The 10,405-nt window shown below is 36.0% G+C and overlaps 3 protein-coding genes across 3 annotated transcripts; all 3 read right to left on the reverse strand.

Moving 5' to 3' along the window:
• Positions 1 to 3,020: 3,020 nt before the first annotated feature.
• Positions 3,021 to 3,359, reverse strand: MONOS_15313 (uncharacterized protein; the record flags this gene model as incomplete). The annotated part of the gene is made up of 1 exon (XM_067868182.1): positions 3,021 to 3,359. One exon carries the CDS (start codon positions 3,357 to 3,359, stop codon positions 3,021 to 3,023), a length of 339 nt encoding a protein of 112 aa, XP_067733027.1.
• A 306-nt stretch (positions 3,360 to 3,665) lies between these two features.
• MONOS_15314 (uncharacterized protein) lies at positions 3,666 to 3,995 on the reverse strand (the record flags this gene model as incomplete). The annotated part of the gene is made up of 1 exon (XM_067868183.1): positions 3,666 to 3,995. The coding sequence occupies one exon, from the start codon at positions 3,993 to 3,995 to the stop codon at positions 3,666 to 3,668; it is 330 nt and encodes a 109-aa protein (XP_067733028.1).
• A 3,297-nt stretch (positions 3,996 to 7,292) lies between these two features.
• Positions 7,293 to 7,962, reverse strand: MONOS_15315 (uncharacterized protein; the record flags this gene model as incomplete). Its single annotated transcript, XM_067868184.1, has 2 exons — positions 7,293 to 7,412; positions 7,729 to 7,962. The coding sequence occupies 2 exons, from the start codon at positions 7,960 to 7,962 to the stop codon at positions 7,293 to 7,295; spliced, it is 354 nt and encodes a 117-aa protein (XP_067733029.1).
• Positions 7,963 to 10,405: the final 2,443 nt, after the last annotated feature.

Genomic DNA, 10,405 nt, shown 5'->3' on the forward strand with positions numbered 1-10,405 from the left:
TGAAACCAATTTGTTTTCTTGACTTTATCTATTTCTTCGACGGAAATATCATTACAATATATCAGTCCTTTCTTTTTGATTCAGTTTCTTCATCAAACGTTGAATGAAATACAATGAAATCGATAATCAATGAATAAAACTTATTCGAACAAGTATTTTCTCTCTTTATTCTTTTCATCACTTGTTCTTCCCGCTTCCTTTTCCATCCTCTCCACATCTTCGTTCCATTTCCACTCTGTTTCTTAAACATTCTCCTTTTGAAAATGTCTCAGAAGTGGCTTGATTCCTCTCCAGCACTTTCTGCGCAATTCTTCTCGTTGTGTTCCTCGATGACTCCAATTGCTTGTTAATCTCCTCTTGAAACAAATTTGCCTTCACACTCAGTTCATTGGCCTTTGTGTGAGCGATGAGGTGAGCAAAGGAGAAGGTGTCGGAGAAATAGAAGAAGAAGAAGAAGAAGAAGAAGAAGAAGAAGAAGAAGAAGAAGAAGAAGAAGAAGAAGAAGAAGAAGAAGAAGAAGAAGAAGAAGAAGAAGAAAAAAGGAAGAGAAGGAGAAGAAGAAGAAGAAGAAGAAGAAGAAGAAGAAGAAGAAGAAGAAGAAGAAGAAGAAGAAGAAGAAGAAGAAGAAGAAGAAGAAGAAGGAAAAGATTAAATTTCTAATTTTGTTGGAGAAATATGTTTTTTCTCTTCAAAACGTGATTTGTTAGAAAGAATGTTTTGTTTGCCAAAAACATCATTTTCAAACAGAAACAAAAGCGTCGAAAGAAGATTTTGATTGAATTTCTCTGTTTTTTCTATTTTTTCCGTTTTTTCCATTTCTCTTTCTCTTTCTCTTTCTCTTTCTCTTTCTTCTCCTTCTCCTTCTTCTTCTTCTTCTTCAATTTCTCCTCCTTCTTTATGTGTCGTTTTAACTGAAAATGGAATATTTTCTTTGAAAGAATATTGAAATGGAATTTGTGTTATTTTCATTTCTTTGTTCCTTTTTGACATGTTTTCGTTGTTTTGCACTTCATTTTTAAGGTTATTTTTCTTCCCTTTTGAAGAATTTTCTTCTTCTTCTTCTTTTTCTTTTTCTTTCTCATTTTCGTTTGATTCCTCGTTTTCATCACTTATTTCCTCATCTTTCTTCAATTTATTCTCTTTTTTCTTTTCTTTCTCCTTCTCCTTCTCCTTCTCCTTCTCTTTCTTCTCTTCTTTATCGTCTTTAATCAAATCTAATTCTTCTATCCAATTCATCAGCTCATTCGCTATTTCCTCCAAAACTTGATCCGCATCCAATTTTTTGCTTCTTTTTTCTTTTTCTTTTTCTTTTTCTTTTTCTTTTTCTTTTTCTTTTTCTTTTTCTTCCTCTTCCTCTTCCTCTTCTTCTTCTTCTTTTTCTTCCTCTTCCTCTTCTTCTTCTTCTTCTTCTTTATCCTCCCACCAAATCCATCTCTTCAAACAGCTCCATTCACAACAAGTCCAATGAAGAAATCAACTTCTTTTTGTTTTGGAAGAAGAGAATAACAAAAGACGGAATGCCTTATTTGTTCCCAGAAGATTTGAAAAGATTGGTTGATGGTCTGTTGGCTTAGAAGATAAAGTTTTAATGTTTTCTTTTTTCTATTTTTTCTTTATTTTTTTTATTTCTTTTTTTCGTTTTTTTTTCTTCTCTCTAACAATCCAATCTGTCTCTTTGTAAATAATCGGATGAAATGTCAATTCTTTCTCGTTTTCCTTCGTCTTTTTCGCTTCTTCTGCTGCTAAACATTCCGCTTGCGTGCTTATATCGTGAAAATACAACCGGAGAATTAGCGGCGAAGGTGAAATTTCTTTTTTATTTTGGATTTCCCGCTTCTTTTTTTGCTATTCTTTCTTTTTGTCTTTCTTTTCATCATTTTTATTTTTATTTTTATTTTCTCCTTTTAAATTCCCCGTTTCGCCTTGTTTTTTCGCATTATTTTTGCCAGCAAAATTAAACCCAACATCATCATCATCTTCTTCTTCTTTTCTCAAAGCCAGCATTTATGTCAACTGCTTCTTCTCTTCGATTTCTTTCAGTCTTCGCTGAGTGAAAAGAGAAGTTTGCTTCAAAAGAGAAAGTTCATCTTGATAGTCTCCATCTGTATTTTCTTCTTCTTTTCTTCTTTCTTCTTCTTCTTGTTTTCCTTCCCTTTCTTCCCTTTCCTCCTTTTTCTCCTTCTTTTCCTTTTTTCACTACCAAATCCTTACTCTCCTTATTCTTCCTCTCCTTCTCTTTTTCATTCTCTCTCTTCTCCTTCTTCTTCTTCTTCTCTATCCATTTTATTATTTCTTCTTCGTCTCATATTCTCTTTCTTTCTTCTAATTCTTCCGATTTATCGTTTCTTAACACATTTTTTCTTTCTTCTTCTTTTCTCTTCTTTTCCTCTTTTTCTTTTTCTCTTTTCCCCCACAAAATTGCCATTTCGACTATTCTTTTCTGTTTGTCTTCGGTTCAACACTGAAAAACAGCTGGAATTTCATTTGGTTGATTGGAAGAAGAAGAAGAAGAGGAAGAGGAGGAAGAAGAATAAATTCCATATATTCCCAACGACGATGATACATGTGAAGGATGAATAATTGAACGAGGTATCTTGAACAGTTTGGATTGATTTGCTTGTATCTAATTGGCCGTTGGAAGAGGAGGATTGATTGGCGTCACTTGTGGAAGTGGATGATGATTTTGAGGAATTTCTTCTATGTTAGCAAATGAATCAGGTGAAGAAGAAGAGAAAGAAATGATAAATTGATGAAAAAACTAGAATAAAAGAAAAAATAAGAACAAGATTAAGTAGTTGAAGCAAAAAAGGATGGTGATGAAGTTGGAAACGAAGAAGTTGAGAATGAAGATGATACGTTAGCAGATGAAAATGTTGAGAGAGTGAATTGTTTTCCGATATTTGTTGCTGTATCATTCTTCGATTTTTGATTTCAGGCAGAAAATCTGAGTAAAGAGTGGTTAGAATCGTTACAGGCTTATTCTTCTCTTTTGTTGTTTTCTTCTTTTCTTTTGCTCCTCTTTATTTCTGAGCCTTTCTAATGTGTTTGTCAAATCCATCTTCTTCTTCCTCTTCTTCCCCTTCATTTTTCTCATTATCTATGCATTTATTTGTCAGACACAACGATCCCTTTTCGTCTTTATCACTCACAAACTCATTTTCACTCCTCTTCTCATCCTTCTTCTCTCCCTTCCCTTCCTTCACTTCCTTCTCACCACAACGCACACGAATCCCCTGGCTAGCCACATACGCTGCATAGTTCAGAAGGATACTCTGTGGCTCAAACACATCCCTCGTCGCTGACACGCTGCTGCTTGCAAACACACCAGCATTGCCCAATCTGCTCTTCCGGAGAATCATAAAAGAGATATGCAGCGAAACGGAAGAAATAGATGAATGAGAGTGAGAGGAAGAGATTTGGCCGGATGCTCAAATGGACTTTTGTGTGAGTGAAGAGAAGTCTGTGGATGGTGGCGAAGGAGTTAGTGTCTTCGGTAGAGTTCCAACAATAACAAAAGAAACAGATGACTGAGCATGTTGCAAGGGAGAAAAAGGAGTAGCATATGTCGAAGAAGCTGCGATGTTTTCAATGTGCAACTTGGTAGATGAGAGTGTGCTGTTGAACGAGTTAAATGTCTACTGTTGTTCATCATCATTTTTTTCGCACTATCCTTCTCTTCCCCTGTCCCTCCTCCTCCTTTCTGTTGCTTCCTGTGAAACTCTTGTGTCAAAAATGTCAATTTGTGATGTGCAAAACTCGTCTTTCTCCTTCTTCTTCGTCTTCACCTTTGGCTCTTCCTGCTGTCTCCCTATCCTCTGCTCAAAGCCCAATTTGCTTCTGAAATCCGCCTTCTTTGCCTCTTCCATTTGAACTTGAACTTCTCTCTCTTCGCTTCTTGGCGGTGTCATAAAGCGAGCGGATGAACGCAATGTACCTTGAAGCTCCTTCCATCTCCCACTGCAATTTCTCATTCGATGTCCATTCACTCCTTTCATCTCATTCTGCACAGCCGGAGCACGGTAGCCGTACGAATCGCTGAAGCAGAGCTGAATGTTCCTCTTCGGAAGAAGAAAATAGTTCAAAAGCACATTTCGTTATCTCACAGAAGGCATATACAGCGACGAAGATACTGTTGAGAGGAAGAATAGTTATTGAGATTCTTTTTGGAAGGCAAACTCGTGATGCTGATAAAACAGCTCACAAACATCTGAAGGTTGAATGTGATGCAACACAAAGCGAAAAGAGGAACCAAAAAAGAAGGTCAAGAAGGTGAAGAATTTGGAGAAGGTGAAGAAGAAGGAAATGATGAGGAAGATGAGAAATAAAGTGAAGAAGATGAGATGATGATGAAAATAAATTTTTATGGTGATTGAGTAATCCATTTATATTCCAATATATTTAGTGAAGAAGTTGATATGTTTCATGTGATGTTGGCGATTGATGCAATGCCGTATTAAACAAGTTAACAACACAAGGAAACAATTATCCATATTGAAGAATTTCTGGCTGTTGTTCTGTTATTTATCAATAAAATTGAACTTCTTCCAATCAATTCACTTTCTTTTTGCAATGCCCTCTCCTTTCCCCTCAAAAATAGAAATTGTTGATTTTTCTCAATTTCTTTTCATTTCCATTTTTCCTCTTCCATTCAGCTCACAAACTTCTCATTAAGTATCAATCCATTCATTTTCTTCATCTTTCCCATTCTCTTCCATAAAACATACTTCTCCACTCATAAAAAAAATACCCCTCTTCCAATTGAACACTTCATTATATTCCTCTTCTTTCCCGCTTTTGCCCTCTTTTCTTTCTCTTCAAAAATAATATTCTCCCATCAACAATAAGCCCTCCTTCATCATCCCCAACTTTCTCTCTATATTTAAACTTTATTATTTTCTCCAAATCTCCACTTGCTCTTCCACATCCTTCTGTCTCAGAATTTCTTCCTTTCAAAAGCCCCTCTTGAAATATAAACATTCAAAAAAACACTCAACTCTCACCCTCTCCCACAAATAATCCTCTTCTATCTCTTCTCTGCCCCATATCCCTCATGTGCATAGTGTTGGTGAGATAAACCTCAAATACTTCTTTGGATGGTTGAGAATATTATTAAAGGAGATGATCATAGTTGAAAAGAAAAAACACCTCTGGGCATCCACCACAATGTGTACGGGCTGAGAAGACACTCCAGTGAGATACACGATATATTTTGTGGAGATGCATTCCATGCTGCAATTTGACCATTCTGAGGCTGAAATGAAGAGATTGAATTTTTGAATGATGATTGTTGTGGAAATGAGTGTGTTTGGCAAAAAACAGTTGAAGGGCAGTTTGGTCTTTATTTATTTTTCTATATATGAACATTAACATGTTGAATGTTTTTGTGTTGTTTTCATGGCAGGAGGTGGAAATGAATGAAAATGAATGAAAGCGGGATGTCGCGTTGTGCAGGGAGACCATCGAGTTGGGAGAGCGAATTCATATGGAAAGTGCCCAGGGTGAAGGGATTGGGAAGGGAATTGGAGATGATATTTTTTGACAAAAAACAGGACATTTTTCAATGATGAGGGTGGAATTGAGCAAAATGCATAAATCTCACATTTTTCAGAAGAGCAATAAATCGATGCATTTGATGGAGAAATGACTTCTGGAAAGGATGATTTGCAAAACAGATGATGAAACGCCGATAATTGAATGTTTTTATTTTATATTTATCGATTTCAACTAATCTTATTTTATATTTTTTCGATAATATTATTTAACTGTTTTTAACTTAAGATATTGATTTATATCGTTATTGGGATTATTGTTATCACATTTTTAAAACCAGCAAATTTATGCTTTGTTCTGTTCATTGAAGCTTTGATATTTTTTTGGAAAAAAAATTTTATTTTTCGAAATTTAAATAAAAACAATTTGAAATGAATTAAAATCAACAAATAATAAGTAATACAAATATATTTAACTTTATTTTTACGTAATTTCAAATAAAAATTCTCGCATCAATCCCACCCTTAATGAAAAAATTTTTTGATCAAACGTCGGAATTTTTTATGATATCAAAAAAAATCACCCACATGGTTGATTTGTTTTGGTAACATATCTTATTTCAAGGTGAAAACTGTATCCAAGTTTAACGTAATTGATAACATAATTTTGAAGTCTGAATATTTTCGAAAAGTTCCTTTTGTTTTGTTCTCAGGAGAAAATGAAAAATGAATATGGGTGATTTTTTTTGATATCATAAAAAATAACGTAGTTTGATCATAAAAAAATTTCATAAAGGGTGAGGTTGAAAAGATTAATTTTATTTGAAATTGCATGAGAATATAGATCAATATATTATAATTATTAATTATTTGTTGATTTTAATTTGTTTCTAACTGTTATTATTACAAATTTTGAAAAAATCATATTATTCAAATTCAAAAAATATCAAAACTGCAGCAAACAGAACGAAATACTCGTTCAAACGTTTATATTCCATGACAATAATTACAATAATATGTTATTAGTAATTTTTTTTATTAAATTTTGTTTTATGATGTTATTGAATAGAAATTTTAAAATAGCTGTTGAAGATAATAAAACTTTTGTTGAATTTTATCAATTCACATTAACACTTACGCAAAAATATAATTGTAACATAAGACACTCATCAAGTTATCAACTGTTTGTTGATAAATTTGTTTGCAAACAAATAATCTTAGAAATATTTAGTTATAATCTAAATATCAAAGTTTTAGATAAATAAAGAAAATATTAAAAAATGAAAAGAAACTCGTCAATTTTTGCTTTTTCCACTAAAAAAGCTTTTATCGCACGAACATCTTCATTTTATCTTCCTCTCTTCGTTTCTCCTCTGATTCTCTCTATCTCCTTCTCATCAATTATATGTCATCCAGTTATCTGCCTCCTTTGATGCTCTGTTTTTGTCTGTCTGTTCGTTTTGAGAACAGATTTGTTATAAACCAGTTCCACATGTGAAGATATGAACAACAGAATGGTGCATGAATCTCAAGCGCTGAACCACAATTCCAGTATCCTTGTCGTTCCACTTTCTCCGTATCGCTTCTGCGTCCCCTTCCGTGGAACTCGCATCCCTCTGATCGCTTTCCCTTTGCTCGCTGGCTCTGCTCTCGTTGTCATTAGCCCATCCGCCCTGGCTGGCAAGGCTGCCTTGAGGTGGCTTCCATAGACATCAGAAAAGACTTCGCTTTGGACTCTGCCTGCATCACCTTTCACCGCGCTCACCAGATATTCGTTAACCAGCACACTGGCTTCTCTTTCCATCAGTGTGGCTCCCCGCTTTCCTCCGCGCTTCTCTCTCCAAAGTCATCCACCACATCTCCCCTTCCATCGGCAACATCCTCTGGGTATGATGCTCCTCCTTCTTCGATGCCCTGACCTCCCTTACAGACATCCGATCCGAATTCGTACAGTAGAGTCTTTTTCTTGTTTTTTAAAACATTATCAGTTGGCTATAGACGTATTTCTCAATGGCTGTATCATCCTTAAAGTTATTCCTCCCTCTATTTCTCCCTTCGCATCCATCCTCTTTTCTCTTTCTTTCCATCCTTTCCTTCTTCCTTCTCTCCTTCTCTCTCATCCTCCTTGCCCAGATCTCATCCTCTCTCATTTCCAGTACTTTCATTCCTTTCTCAGTTAACCTCAGCTCCGGAGGGCATTTCAGTATGAGGCCAAAATCCCTTCTTCTTCATAGCACACAAGCTTCTCAATGCACCATCCATCAACAGGCAGAAGCAATACGTTGTCTTCCATTGTGCTTCTCCGCCGGCATGTCTCAGCACATCCGACCCAGTGGTGGAGAAGAGAATGAAGTGTGAAATGGAGCGAGCACTGTATTTCTTGAAGAACAGAAGAAGAAGAGGAAGATGAAGAAAACGTAGAAGAAGAATATGTAACTGCGTTTGTATGTGGAGACGATGTCGAAATAGTCATTCGAATTTATGCTGAAGAAGATGGAAATAATTTTCCATCTGGTTTCGAAGAGGCATTTAGATGAGAAGAAATAATACCATTTGGCTGATTTTCTGCATCATCTTCGTTTTCCTCGTGTGCTGTTTCAGGAGAACTGTGAGTCGTTGCATTTTTGGCTTCATTTTCGCTTTTTTTTTCATTTTCATTTCCTTTCTCTGATTTCTTTTTTGAAGAAATAGAAAAAGAGAGCAGACTTGATGAAGATGGAAAAGAGGACAATGACGATGAAGAGGGATAAGAAGAAGCAGTGGAAGAAGTTGACATCAAAGAAGAATGTGATAGAGACGAGTTCCTATTCTGACTTGCTTCCGGCTTCCTCTTTTGTTTTTTGACTTCACCTGCATTTTGCGTGAGAGTTGAGAATGGATATGTTATAGAGATCGGTTTGAGGATGTTGCTGCTGTGTTTTTTTTTTTTTTTATTTTTTATTTTTTATTTTTTTTATTTTATTTTTATTTTTTATTTTTATTTTTTTTTGATTGTGTGTGAGTGGTTGGCGGCAATGAAGAAATTGTTTGAAAACAGATGCATTTTGAGAGAATGATAAGGAAGATGAACCAGAAGATGAAGAAAAAATAAATGATGACGATGTTGCTGCAATGGCTTTTGAATGAAGAGATATAGCCGATACTGATGATCTGGATTTTGAATGAGATGACTTTGAGGAATGAGTTTGAAAAAAATGCAAAGAAGAAGAGGGAGAAGAAGCAAACGTGTTTGGAGATGGTTAAGAAGGATGCGAAACTTCAGCTTCACTACTATAAGCAGAAGAAATAAAAGAAGAAGCCGAAGCAGAAGAAGAATTATCATTTTTGCTTGTTTGTTGTTCTTGAAAATTTTCTTTGAATTTCACAAGACATTCATCAAACAGCATGCTTTTCAGCAAAGAAGTTGAAGAAGAAGCAAAATGAGCTCTCAAATTAAGCATCGAAAAACGCCTTCGCATTTTCGCTTCGCTTTTTCTCCGAATGTGTATGTTCTTTTGGAGCATAATTTTCTTTTTGTTCTTCTTGTTCTTCTTCTTTCGTTGTTCTTTTGAAGGAGACAAGTTTTCTGAATTGTCTTTTTCTCCTTCTTCTGCAGCTTGGAGTGTGCTTTTATTGTAAAACACATCTCCAAAGCTTCCAAATTGAACAGCCTTCCTATCAAAATACAGATCATCTCGAACCGACAGCTCTTTCATCATCCAAACAAGTGGAAATTCAACATTCTCCTTCATCCGCACCTTCCTCTGCTTTGCTCCACTTTTAATGTTCGATTAGCTTCTCTCAATCTTCTTCTTCTTCAGATACGAAACAAATACCTCTTTCTTCTTCTCAGCCTGCTCCAGCGCCTTCTTCTGCTAGTCTTCGAGCTTTTCACGTTTTTTCTCCGAGTTTTCCTTCTCTTCCTCCAGCAGCTCCTCTCTCTCCTTCTCTGTCTCTTTCTTCTGCATCTTCTCCATCTTCCTCTGTGTCGCTTTCTCTTCCTCAATTCTATCGATGCGGCTTGGAATGGCTGACAATTTTGGCTCAGGAAAGCACAGTGACGAAGTAGGAACGGACGCTGTGAGGCAGAAGAAAGCGAAGAGGGAAGAGAGGAAGAAGGAACAGAATGCCACATTTGATGGGTGGGAGATGGGGTGCTGGTGGGAAAAGGAGATAAAGAGCACATTGAAAGAGGAGGCGAAAGTGATAATGGTGAAGAAGGCAAAGCATTGACAATTTGATTGTAATCAGATGGAATATGTGAGAATAGAGAAGAAGGTTATGATGATGATAAAGAAGAGGAGGAAGGAAAAGAAGAGAAGGATGTTGATGGAGTTGGCTGAGGAATTGACTGAGGAGTCTGATTCGGTCCAATTGAAGTTGTGTTAACAGCTTTTTGCTGGTTAAAAGGCTATTTTTTCATTCTTTCTGCTTCTCTTTCTCTTTCTTCTCTCAGCTTCCTTTCTTTTATTCGCCTCAATCTTTCGTCAAATTTCATTCTCGCTTTCGTTTATTGCTCCTCTCACCACATCCCATCTTTCACTTCCTCCTCAAACAACTTGTCATCTAAAAGCGCAATGTGACAAACAATTATCAGAGTCGGCATCCTTTCGCTTATCAGCGACGAATACGGCGAAAGAAAATCTGTATTCTTTTTCTCCTCTTTCCTCCTCTTCATCCCTTCCAATGAAGCATGAATGCTGCTTCGTGGATTTTTTGCGCATTTGTTGGAACTTTGTGGAGGGATCAATAAAGAAATCTGAGGGATAGACAAAGCAGTGGCTGATGATTGAGTTATTTTTGAGACTAAAGCTTTGTTTGTAGTTGTATTCTCTGACATAAAGAAATCATCATTGTCTTCTTGAAACAAAACCTCATTCTCTTTGCTGCATTTCTTCCTTTAAGCTGCTATTTTTTTTTCTAATTTTCTGGATAGC

The sequence above is a fragment of the Monocercomonoides exilis genome, assembly GCF_001643675.1.
Source record: "Monocercomonoides exilis strain PA203 chromosome Unknown scaffold8-1962414, whole genome shotgun sequence".
Lineage (NCBI taxonomy): Eukaryota > Preaxostyla > Oxymonadida > Polymastigidae > Monocercomonoides > Monocercomonoides exilis.